The sequence below is a fragment of the Argiope bruennichi genome, chromosome 6, assembly GCF_947563725.1.
Source record: "Argiope bruennichi chromosome 6, qqArgBrue1.1, whole genome shotgun sequence".
NCBI classification, from domain to species: Eukaryota; Metazoa; Arthropoda; class Arachnida; order Araneae; family Araneidae; genus Argiope; species Argiope bruennichi.
Window position 1 is genome coordinate 115,340,126 of NC_079156.1, and position 13,839 is coordinate 115,353,964.

Genomic DNA, 13,839 nt, shown 5'->3' on the forward strand with positions numbered 1-13,839 from the left:
TTTACTTTATGCATAATACAAAATTGTACGTAGAATGTAAGATCTGTGTCAGATAAGAATTGTACATTCAATGTAAGATGTATGTAAAAAAAAGATTGTATGTACAAATTTGCATAAATTATGTTAGATGTGTGTATCATAAAGAATTTTATATGCAATGTTAGATGTGTGTAAGATAAAGAAACTGTATATACAATGTTAGATTTGTGTAAAATAAAGAAACTGTATATACAATGTTCGCGAATTGGCTGGCCAATTCGCGAACTGGCCAACATTTTTGTAAACTTACCGGCCAATGTCCGATCTTTTCTGAATTTCGGGCTTTGGCCGGCCAATTCGCGAAGTGGCTTGGAACGATCGGCCAAAGTAGGAAGAAAGGAATCAAGAGCAGATTGTTTTACACTCTGTTAAAAATGAAGTATTTAAAAATGAGTACTTCTGTGTACTGTTTTTTTTTAAAGTACAATTGTTTCAGAAACGAGTTCCAATATAAGTAACACCTCTGAATTAAAAATAAGCTTGTAATATATAAAAGTATGATCTCGTGTTATTCTGTTCTCATATTAAAGCCATAATAGAAATTATTCAGTGAACGTATATGCTGTAACAACGTGATAGCGTGAAGATTAGATTTGCGCCCGTCAAAATGAACGAATTATATCTTGAGCAAAGGCGTTGCGTATCGTGTATGAATACAAAGGCAAATTGAGTATTTAGTTTTCAATTACCTTTAAGGGTGATCTTTAGTCTTTTTCTGCTCCATGGACATACTGTTAAAGATCCCAGATCACATTGCCTCCCGAAATATCGCTTCAAAAAATAGGAAATTTTTTGCAAAGACAAATAGCAAATATAAGGGCTACTTAAAACATATATGAAGGAAATATAGTTTTGTTATTAATATCATTTAAAGACATTTATTTGTTAGCGCCATCTGTCGAATTCCACCTACAACATGACCTTATTTATATTTTATACATAAATATCATTATACTTATTTACCACTAGCCACCTTTGGCGACCAGCCGGTTCGCCAGTATTAATGATCGCTAAAATTTTCAATTAATGTAATTTGTTCTCTTAGTAGCGTTTTCTGCAAAATATTTTTGAGCTTCATATTTTGATAGTTATATGATTCAGTCATACTTTTATGTAGAGCTTAAACTTATGTAGGCCTTCTGTTCATTGTACTACTTTCTCAAATGTCCTGTCAGTAATAATTGCAAGTATTTCGAACTTTGGCCAAACCTCTTGGCCAGCCAATTCGTGAACTGGCAGTACTTCGGGCTTTGGCCGTAACATATACAATATTGGATGTGTGTAAGATAAGGGATTATATATACAATGTCAGAGGTGCGTAAGATAAGGATTACATATACAATAACAGACAATGCAGATGTGTGTATTATAAAGAATTGTTTATACAATTTTAGATATGTGTAGATATAAAGTATTGTATATATATAATAGTATATACAATGGTAGATGTGGGTAAGATGAAGAATTGTGTATAGAATGTGATAATTGTATAAAATAAAGGATTGTATATACAAATTTGTATTTACAATACTGTGTATGATAAAGGATTGTATATATAATGTTAGATATGTGTAAGATAAGGGATTGTACATAAAAAATTGTATATGCAATGATAAATGCGTGTATATACAATGTATGACGTGTATAAAAAAAGGGACCTAAATTTTATGAATTTCTTATTCATTCACTCCGAGAATATGCTCACTATTTTTTAAACGGAAAGAGATTAATTCTTTTGAAACTGTACGATAGAATAGAATAATTTTATCAAAGTATTTAGCCTCTTCCAAAATGAATCAAGACGATGTTGTGAAAATATACAATGGAAGGACAGTCTTATTCTCGGAAGACAAAAGGCAATTGTATATGACCAATTGTATGTTGACCAATCTCGCTTCACCAAAATATAATTTATAATAAAATAGTAAAAGAATAAACAAATGTGAATTTGAAGATGAATTAGCTAAGTGAGTAAAAGAAAAATTAATAGCCAACAAACCAAAAATAGAGTGAAATTGCAACAAACACACTTGATATGTTGAAAGATTGGATTGTATGCCCCTCCTCACTTATAATTTCCCTCAGCAAACTAGGAAATGTTCAAAACATTTATTCTTTATACTTTATACGTTGCTCGAAATAACATATGCAAAAAAGTAACATTCTTATTTTTAAAGCACACGGTGCAGCACTTTGTGATGGCCTGATATTCTTCAGTGAATATTCCTCAATGTATTGAAAAATAATATAATAGGGAAACGAATGTTAAATAAAAAATAAATCAATTAAAGCAATTTAAAAAGTGAGGAATTCTTTATGTGAATAGGAAGTAAAAGATGAAATTAACAAGTAAAAAAAAAAGCTCAAATAAGAGACAAACATTTTAAAATCTAGACCTCTATTTTTTAAAACATAGCCTTATAAAACATTTCTTAAAATAAAATCTTTTTTTTTTTAAATTTAAATTCAAAAAAGAAATTTTTTTTTGTGATAAATAAACATTCTTTCAGACATCACATATTCTTATTATTTAAATTTTAATTAGTTTTCAAAATTTAATCATAATTCGTTATAAATAACCACACCAGATGAGAAAATTAATACTTTCAGCTTAAGACATTGAGAGCTGATGAATTATACCTTCTACTACTACAGACTAACTGCTTAAAATATTCTTATGTTGTACCTGCAACTAAATTTATTGAGTCGTGGGTTTCTTAAGGGACTGAGATGAACAGAGTACTATAATTATTCTTTTTATTGAAAAAATTATTCTTTCTATTTTAATACAAAATAAGTTTTATTGGTTTGAGAATATTATAGTATTGCAATAAGCATCTACATGAATACAAACACATTGATATTCTTCACATATTGCAGATTCGGTTTAGTTTGACTTCACTTTTATTTCCACGGATGCCAAATTGTTATAGTCATTTGACGTTTTCCACCAGTAAACGTATTGTTTGCCATTTTTCCCTGGTTGGTAGATGCCATTTAAATTGCAATAGTAATTTCCTCCATGCCACCATCCTGACTGATATTCCTTAGCTTTTCCAAAGGTGTCTCTATCCTTAGTGTAAAATTCATATTTATTATGGTACTTCATGGCATCAGCTACAAATAAAAAACAATATTAAGTTTTTTCATAGATTGTTTAGCTGAAATTTCATCCTAAATTTTTTTATGTGATATAATCTATATATATAATATTTTCATACAAATAATATTTCGATTTTGTCAGTGTATAATTTATGAAGGAATTTTTACATCTGTGACAACACGTGGACTCATAATTTTACTATCACTACTAAACCTTGGGTGTTTGTATAATGTGAAAAAAAATCAACAGATATGTTACACTTATTAAAACGATATCAGAGATTAGAATTAACCATTAGATGTCAATAATTTAAATGCTGAATAATAAAATTATAAAATCGCTGTAATTAAATCCAATGCAAAACTTAGAAAATGTATCGTCGTAAAAAATTACTCAATTTCATCGCTAAAAATACCAATGCTTCATACGGAGTAAGAAAAAAATATTTAGACATCAGCAAAAACGAATTGCAAAATTTTTTATGAATGAAAACAATAACCAATTGCACTGAAAAAAATCACAAATGTTTCATAAGATGTAAACAAATAATTTATAATTATCAGCAGAATTGGAACATTTTATGTAAACATTTTGTGTGAAAATATATTTCAGTTTCCTCCCAAAAAAAATCACAACGTTTCGTAGGAAGTAAGTGAATAGTCTTTGAAAATCAATAGGAACGTATTGGAGCATTTTGTGTGACGGTATAGGCAAAATAAAATCCAGTGCTAAATTTGTTATATACATTTTAATCAATAAACATTAGTCTATAAATATTCTTATAGTATGAAGTCATTTTATCTAATAAAAATTTCCCGAAATTACTTAAAATTGATTTCTTAAATAATGGTACCTAATATATGTAATATAAAATCGCAAAGTGCAAAATAAAAATAAAAAAATTAATTTTTAAATTAAAAATACATGCAAAAAAATACATGAAAAAATACATGCAAAATGAAATTATTACTCTTTATATTAAACAAAATTATGAGAATATTTCGGCTGTTCCAAAGTATCTGTTCAAATTAGATGAATTATATCTAAAGAATATCATTTAAATGTTTCGAAGCGTTTTATTGTGAAATTTCGTCTCATTCCTCTAGAATATCGAAATAACTGCAGATTATTTAGTAACGTGATATTTCGTTCGATCACAAATGAATAATTTTTTTTAGATGCCTGTTTTTTGAAAAGTCACTGTCTATATGATGAATCAACCGCGATATTTGACTCTTTCGAAATTTCTTGATTTCTGAATAATAATAATAATAAATAAATAAATGATATTTCGACCATACAAGCAGTTTCAAAATATGAAATAATATAATTATCACATAAGTCAAAAAAATTGTTTTAAAAGTCAGAGGGAAATATTTGGGATAAAGTAAAAAATTTTTTGTAATAATGTAAATGTTTTGTAAAAAAAAAATTGTAAATGTAAAAAATGCTTTTATTTTACATTTACAGTGCTTAAATTTATCTGTCATTTTTACCTCACCATCACCCTCAGTAGTAATAAAACGAGTTGCACTTTCTCGACACTCACCGGTGATTGCACCATGGTCAAATTTGTTTTGTGGTGTTAACAAGAATAGCCTAATAGTATTTTTCTTTTCTGCAGTTATTTCGATTTTACAATTAACTCTGAATATTCATAAACATTTCAGATTTGTTTGAGAAATTTCGATTTTTTTAAAACTACTTACTTGCATTTCCTGAGTAGCCACTGATATCAATGCGGTAATTGTTGGCTGTTAAGTTAAAGTTCTGATAAACAGCAAAATACACAATTCCTCTTTCATCTTGGAGATCGAAACGTATTTTACATCCCTTCAGACACAAAAGGCGAATGTTTTCATTACCTGCAAATTAATAAAAAATAAATAATTAAATATTGAATAAAAAAATAAATTAAAAAGCAAATTTATAGTAATTTTTAACGCTCATTTAAATAAATATTTACACGCGGTAAATACACACCTAACCAAAACTCTTGTGTTAAGTTCCCGAAACCATTCTTGTAGCTTTCCCAATCCAGATTGAAATCTTGTTGAACAGGATATTTTCCTCTTCTTTGGATCATCTGGAAAATATATTTGTGTCATTACTTATCGTGAAACATATTTTAGTTTTTATGATTATTTTTGGAGATTTGGAGAAATGTTTTAGATCTAAATCTATAAGAATTATCATTTCATAGACAGATTTCCTGTTTATCTAGTTACCGTATCCTTTATTTCCTTCCCTTCTTTTAAATTAGAGTAATAATGGAATACAAAGTTGGGATATCAAATTTCTACCTGTATGCTGGTTATAAATATTACTATTTATTTATACTTCGGTGGATGTTAAATACCAGAAAATTTAATTGACCTTTGCTAAAAAAAAACCGAATGATTTTTTTCTCAGTTGCACAAGAAAAGCGATTTGTGAATTGGGGAGACTTTTTTGAAAGTCTGTTTTCTTTATTTCAGATTTTATCAACATATCATATTAGCGCATAAATCAGTTTCAAGACAACTGTAAGATTTGAAGTCCTATTTCACGAATGTATGTTAAATTATTATTCAAATCACTGATCGAATCCAACACTACATATGTAGTTTTACAAGAATTTTGACAACTGATTTTTCTAATCGCTGATTAGAAATTCAAAATGCAAAAAAAAAAAATTCATAGTTCAATGATGCTTTGATATTACTAGACTTTGTATAAAGAAAAATTACTATTATTTTCATTTAGATGGGGCAACTTTTGAAATATTTTGAAGAACAACAACAAAATTTGAATTTCTTTATAAGTAAATTTACCGTCCATCCTCCACCATTTTTCTCCATATCGCAGAAAACTTTCAGTTGCTTTTTCGCTGGGAACTCTCTCGGCCATATTGTGTAGACTCTACTTATATTATGTCCATTTGCCAGAATTTCAGAGCAGTCACTGTATTTCTCTTCTTTTACGTCATCTTGATCGTCATCTACAATAAGCTTGGAACCTAAAAACATTATTATTACTTGTAAATTAATAGATAAATTCTGTTTGAATTTCATACTTCGTATATGCTTATTTAATTATCATGAAGAATGGTCACAGAATTTATTAAATTTAATATTAAAAACTTTAAAGAATTGATTTCTAGTCATTATAGTGCAACGTGTTATAGAAGATTAGAATAATGCAATACAGAAGAAGAAAATTCAATGCGTTACAGATTTTTCTTGCAGAAGTCCAGGTGCTCTACACTCTCGTGCAAGTAAAACAGAAAACAGAATCATTGTCATCAAAATATTCGACTGTGTAATTTTGAACTATTTTTATGTTTTGAGATTTCCAAAAGCTTGAGCTGTACATTATGTCTACTTTTAAATGAAATAAGCAACAGTCTTTGGATAAAAAGCATATGACACATAGTTTTATGTTTAGAAATGTAAAATAATTTTATATTACCCGCGAAATTCTGCAAGAAATTAGAAGCGTTGAAATTTTGGCCCTTAAATATTGATTATTATATGTACAGTAGTGGCCAAAAGTGTGGACATTTTTTGAAAGTTTCAAGTTTTTCAACTTTGCGTGATTGTAGAATATATTAATTTTCACTTAAATGCAAATGTTTATATATCAAATTGAAGGTGATTTAATGTAAAATTTAATAACAAAAACAGTATTACTATATATGTAGTACAAAAATTGTTATGCATATTTTAGTAGAAAAAACAAACACAAATCGTTTTGAATAATGACGTGTTTTGTAATAAAAGCGTACTAGCCAATCACAAACACTGTTCTCAGGACCCATCAAATGTCTGTAACTATAGTTTAGGTTATTTGGATGGTAAAAGAGTTATTGTTTTGAAAATATTTTGCGGAATGATGCATACTAATACAATTAAATAGAGTATTGCTGTTTTTGAATATTTTAAGTCCTTTTTTTTAACTAAACTAATTTTAAACAATGTCACCAACAAGAAGAACTGATTGGACATCTACAAAAAGAAGCCGAATTTGCATATTGAGAGAAAATAGCCTCTCTTATGCTGAAATTGCAAGACAAGTTGGTGGTTCAGTGGCTTGTTCTGGTGTACGAAAGTTCTGTTTACGTTATGAAAAAACGAAATCAGTGGAAAATAAGGCCACTTCAGGCCGAAAAAAAATGCACAAGTGCTACTGCCTATAGAAAATTTAAACGGCTATGCCTCCAAGATAGAAAAATTTCATCAGATGCCATTAGATGTGAAATGAATGCAGCGGGTATTGCAGTAAGTTCAAGAACAATAAGAAGAAGGTTATCAGGATTTGGACTTCAAGCTAGAATTCCAAGGAAAAAACCATATTTAAAATAAAAGCAACGCGAAAACCGAGTTAAGTGGGCAAAAGAACACATTAAATGGTCAGAAAATCAATGGAAGCAGTAATCTTCAGCGATGAGACTAAAATAACTCTCTTTGGTAGTGATGGTAGAAAATACATGAGACGTAGAGTAGGTGAAGCGCTTCATCCTGATTGCATTGAAGCAACTATAAAAACAACAACAAATGCCAGGATTTGGGCATGTATATCTGTAGATGGTGTGGGCCGAATTCAAGTGATTGATGGCATCCTGAATGCCAAAAAATACATCGAAACTGTCCTGGAACCAAAATTGATACCTTCCATCAGGGATTTCTTCACAAACAAAGCACCATTTATTTTTCAGCAGGATTCAGCTCCATGCCACACAGCAAAAGTATGCAAAGCATGGTTTCAAAATAAAGGCATAGATGTATTACCATGGCCAGGGAACAGCCCTGATCTCAATCCAGTTGAAAATTTGTGTAACGTTTGAAAATTCTTGTACGAAAAAAACGTCCATCCAATAAAAGACAACTTATTGAATCTATAATTGATTCTTGGCACCATGTGATTACGAAAGATGAACTCCAAACACTCGTTCACTCGATGAAAAGACGCTGTGAAGCTGTCTTAAAAAATAAGGGTTATCCTACTAAGTATTGATTGTGTAAGTATGACTTTAAAAAAATGCAAATCTAAGATAGATCTTACTAAAATGAGCGTAACTTTTTTGTAATACAGATATTGTAATACTGTTTTTGTTATTAAGTTCTACATTAAATTACCTTTAATTTCATATATAAACATCTGTATTTAAGTGAAAATTAATATATTCTACAAGCACACAAAGTTGAAAAACATGAAACTTTCAAAAAATGTCCACACTTTTGGCCACCACTGTGTATGGTGATTTTAGTTAATTGTTTTTGTTGCAATTTTTTATTCATTGGAATATTTGTTTAGCATTTGAATATTGTAATAACATATTATAGAAACAATGTTCCTAATTACAACTCATATTAAATAATTTGTAGCTAAACTAGAAAACTGCAAAAAATTGCTTTTATTTATGGATCGATTTGGATAGTTAATTTACTTACATAATAACTAACAAAGACCATTTATGAAAGCGATTAAAACACTGAATGTATATATATATATATATATATATATATATATATATATATATATATATATATATATATATATATATATATATATATATATATATATATATATATATATATATATATATATATATATTCATACTAAGGATCTGCCAGCTTTGTACTAGCCGAATTTCACTATTTATGATTAACATTTATATAAGTGCAACTTAAAGAAACTGAAACGCTTACTTACATGATGGAAAGTTTTCCCTTACATCGGAAATCAGCTTCTTTGATATTTCAATGTAGGCCAAAGATTTTTCATTATCGCAATCTGTTTCATCTGTAGAATTTAAATTATTTTCTGAAAAACAATTAGTTAGTATTAGGGAATCGTAATTCTGTAATAAAGATGTATTTATCTAATATATAAAATACATATATTTAAGGTTGTGTAAAAGTAAAATAAAACTAACTTAATGCTACCATCCTCAAAGTGAATGCAAAAGAGAAAGATGTTATAAAAAAATTTCTTTCTGTAAATAATTTGAAGCACTGTTTAAAAGAAATGAAAATTCGTATGCAATGCCTTACAGACTTTTCCTACAGAAGAACAGTAAAAACTTTTCAGCAAGAGTTAAAAATAGAGAAAAGAAATGTAATAAATAATAATTTTTATAAAGCCAAAATCACAAAATAAATAAATAAATTTAAGAAATAAAAATTAGAGCATGACCTTTTAAGGTATTCTAATTATTTCAGTCGAAGTAAAGCATTAATGTTCGATAAATAATATCTTTGAGAATATTGAACATTTATTTTAATTAAAAGTCACAGATTTTCATAAAAGTTTTTTGTATGACTTTCAATTCTAATTCATATTCTTGCTCTTCAGTTAATAAAAGTTTTAACAAGAAAATCTATAAAACTAATGAAAAAAATCATTAAGATTTCAAGAGCTTCAATAGGCGTCCACAAATGTGTGAAAAATAACCATTATTGAGAAATTCCTTTTAAACGGGGAAAAATTCTTACTAGAACTTCCTAAAAAATTAATAGCAATTTTTTTACATATTTAAACATTACTTTTATTGTAAAAAAGAAACAATTTCAAAAGATGTTATGCAGGAATTTATATCTGCATTTCAATGTACATAAATTTTAATTTTATGATTTATACCTATGAATCAAAACAAAATATCAGATTTTTCTGTGTTTTTATACCTCTCGTAGTGAAAGAAGCGACTTACAGAAAAAATTAAAACTAGGCGAATATTGCCCTTATTGAAGGTGCAGAAATTTTCTATGTGGAAAGAAGTTTGAATACATTGTACATAATAAAATAAATCAGAGGTTTATATTTTGTTTAAAATATAATTAACACATAAAAAATAAATTGAAGAATGATTATGACTTAATAAAAATTAAAATTTTACATATATGATTATTTCCAATTTTTCACTATAGACTTACTCAATGAATAGTCAAATTTTTATATTTGAGCATTGAGAACTGTAATTTAATCCACCAATTCAATATATGAAGTATCGTTATGAACTACTTTTCAAACTTACTGCAAGAAGGATAAGCGTATCTCGCTTTCGTCAGAAAATTTTCAGCTGTTTCAAGTAAGGCAAGAGCTTTCTCTTTTTCTAAGCAACCTGATTTGGCAGGCCCTGCTGCATATAATACTATGAAGAAGCTGAAGAAGCAGGCGCAGAAAAAGTAATTATTTTTCCTGCAATCGTAATGAGAATTTCAACAAAATAAAAAGGCAATTAATCGAAGAGAAAAAAATTCTTTAAAATATGCTTTTATACATTTTATACCAATATTAATTAATCAGGAATGTTATAATCAAACACACAAGATAAACTATAAAAGCAGAAAATATGGGCGGAATGGCTTTATATGCATTCTCAATATAATGTAATAATCGCGTTTGACGATTACATAATCTTCAGGAAATATTTGTTGTGTTTAATTTAAGCAAAGTTTCTTAGAAAATATTCGTACAATAATTCGTTCAGATTCTATGAATAAATGAAAATGATGCTTACGAAAGTCAGAATTGGTGGCACTATCACGTTGTGTTTTCTTGTAATGCAATTTTATTTTCTGATTTTTCAAAACGTTTGCTCTCATGAAAAGCAGAATCTTTATTCCTGAGCTTTCACGAATGGAAGAATATCATACGAATTATAGAGACGGTTTGTACAAGGGGTGTTTAAATGAAAAGGTACGAAACTATACTGTGGGTATAAATGAAGACTTGATTGAAAGCAAGCACCATAGGCCTGTTCACAACAATCCCATTGATTAACGACCCGAAGGATTCCTTGTTCCCAGAATTCCTGTGACCGTTCCGTCCTTCTCAGCGGTCCTGAGTTCGCCTCGGAGCTGAAGCGCTTCTCTTTTAAATGTTTTTTTCAGGGGACCAAACACATGAAAATCGCAGGGCGGCATGTCCAGTCTGTAGGGTGGATCGTCGAGCTGCTCCCACTTGAAATTGACCAGTTCTGCGTTTGTGACCTTAGAGGCTTTGGGACGCTCATTGTCATGAAACAGAACCTGGTTTTTTATTTTTGATGGACCTGCGTAGTCTGCGGAGTGTGTCACAGTACACATCCGACTTAATGGTTCTTCTGTGCTCGAGAAATTCAAAAATAAAGTCAACTGGGCGGTGCTCTTCATAAGATCTTCTTCTCTCTCCTGCGCATGCGGGTGCAAACACCTGCTCCTATCGATGGCGGAGACTCCAATCACAAACCTAGATGTCTCGTTAAGTTCACCCATAGTGCCGTAGACAAATATGTTAACGGTTACGTTGTTACGACGTTTCGTATCTTTTCATTTGGACACCCTTTGTATATCATCGCAATACTTCCATCATTTTACTCACATCAAATAAAATTGTCAGAAAAATATTAAAAATCAGTGAGAAATAAGCATGGCAATGAAATTGTATCATTAAAGTAATATTTTGTAAATTTTAAAAGGATTCAACATCCGAATATGTATTATATCGAAATATTTTAGTGTAACAACCTCAATACTTAGCCTAAATTTTAATAATTCAAATTTCAAAATAAAGTTTTAAAATATAGGTTTAAGCAGCATGTGGTCACCTTTCAAAATTTACATCTCCTGCTCTGCTAACCTCAGATCAGCTAGTTTATTGTAGAGATATACTTTCCGAAACTTCCATATTCAAACACGAACAAAGAACAAACAATTCATTTTATGAAAATAGATTTTTACTAAATGCTCGTCACATTTCGTAGCTAACTAGATATGCAGGGAATATTGGTAGTGTCTACTTTCATTTAAGTCGTTTATTTACTTTAATTGCGGATTTTCTTAATTTTCTGTTTTTCACTGTCAAATTCTGTTAAGGTATTAGAGATGTGTTCTTTTATTGGATTTCTACCTTTTTTGGTTATTATAAAAATAAATATTACAAATTGTGTCTCAACTAGTAATATCATAACGTCGTTAAAAAACAACTGCAGTTTTTTTCTTAGTTATTATATTATTCTATTCTGACATCACAAGTAATTTCACAGATTCATTATCTCGTAGCTTCAACCTTTGGAAATCATGGAATAAAATATTTAACATAATAATGTGAATTATTAGAGTATCATCACAAAAATGCTACCTAATGTTCAAAATTTTGTGAAGATGTATTCATGATATTTCTTAAATTAAAAAAAAAATGCAGTATAATTGAAGTGACATTAAGAAATGATATTTTTGGTATCTTACAATATAGTAAACCTTTTTTATGCCAAGATATTACAGAAATTTATCAAGAAAAGAAAACCAATTCCAGCTTAATTTTTCTTTAATTTTATTTCTAACTAAGTTTTTAAAAATTCGCGAGGATTTTCACTTTCGAATTCAGGCAGTATGCAAAAAATTCCATGTAAAATAACAAGTGTACATAACTGAAAAAAGTCTAGTTAGATAAAAGTTCGTAAGATAAACATCATCAAATGGAAAAAAATTTCAAAATGTTTGTAAAATCAACACATACAATTTTCTGAATATTGTAAATTTTCGTTTGCATTTGTCTGTAAATATGGTAGAGTAATGGTAAAATAGTTTTAAAGTTTAAAAAAGCACAATCCATTTTGATATTTTGATTAGCATGTTCAATATCTAAATGTCATTTCATATATTCTATTTAATATTTTAATTTATTAATTTTCATTTTGATTTCATTACTGAAAATATCGACCAAGTAAATTAAATATAAGAAGAAAATGAGTTGCGATAAAATTTCAAAAGCAATAAAACTATTAATATTTTCAAATTTAATATCAATTAAAGCATGTCTAATTTTCAGTTTTATCGTTTATTTCTGTTAATATGAAAATTTTTCCTGATTATGTATATAACCTTGAAAAAAAAAAGTTAGTTATTAAACAATTACAGCACTAAATAATGCGTGATTTCGAAAGATTATTATATTTTTACTATACATAATACCATTCTTAAAAATTATCTCAATACGCAGAATTATATTCTACAAAAATTGAAAATCATTGTAAATATTCACAATATCATAACAATAAAGTGGTTTCAAAATGCAATTATTTCTTTCAAATAAATTACCTTTAATTTTATATACTAAAGAATAGTTGCCACTCTGAAAATGTCGAATGTTTGAAACATATGGAAGGAAAAAAAACAAGCAACTGAGGAATTAAAGAGCAAAATACGGTAACTTACATGTTTCCATTGGGTGGAATGCGTCTTGAGGAAAAGATTACAAATGATGAATAACTTCAAAGTGCAGCATTGATATTTAAATCTTCAGATAATACTATCTATTACCTTTGATATAATTGTATTTATCTATTACCTTTATATCTTTATATCTTTATACCTTTATATCAATTATATCTTTGATATAATTGTATAATAATACTATCTATTACCTTTGATATTGTGATAAATTTCAGAATCTGCTCTCCTGATGTACTTAAATAATACAAAAGAAAAAAATGTTGATAGGTTAAACTTATCACCATTTTTGAATAATTCCTTTGTTCTTTGTTTTGTAGGTATCTGTCTAATTCTAAAGCAATCTTTAATCTTAAACTGAGTGGCGACCTTTAACGCGCCTCTAAGATAATATTGTTTCAATATGAAAGTGCACTGCGCCACAATGGGAAATCTACTAAAGTGAAACTAGGTGAATTTGTTTGGAATTTCACCGCTAAACAATGATATCGCTAATAAATATCT

General features: G+C 28.5%; 1 protein-coding gene across 1 annotated transcript; it reads right to left on the reverse strand.

Annotated features, from left to right (window-relative positions):
• Positions 1-2,826: 2,826 nt before the first annotated feature.
• Positions 2,827-13,403, reverse strand: LOC129971665 (techylectin-5A-like). The gene is made up of 7 exons (XM_056085636.1): positions 13,321-13,403; positions 10,158-10,321; positions 8,837-8,947; positions 5,956-6,140; positions 5,126-5,228; positions 4,852-5,007; positions 2,827-3,156 (listed from the first exon to the last, which is right to left on the reverse strand). Coding segments are annotated over exons 1-7 (951 nt in total). The 5' UTR covers positions 13,323-13,403; the 3' UTR covers positions 2,827-2,926.
• Positions 13,404-13,839: the final 436 nt, after the last annotated feature.

What these genes read in the sequence shown, in the direction of transcription:
- LOC129971665 (XM_056085636.1), bottom strand. An exon ending in AAAATGGTGGAGGATGGACG is followed by an intron (nt 5,229 to 5,955) that starts GTAAATTTACTT and finishes TATATTTTCCAG; the next exon opens with ATGATCCAAAGAAGAGGAAA. An exon ending in TGGCTACTCAGGAAATGCAA is followed by an intron (nt 3,157 to 4,851) that starts GTAAGTAGTTTT and finishes TTTTATTTGTAG; the next exon opens with CTGATGCCATGAAGTACCAT.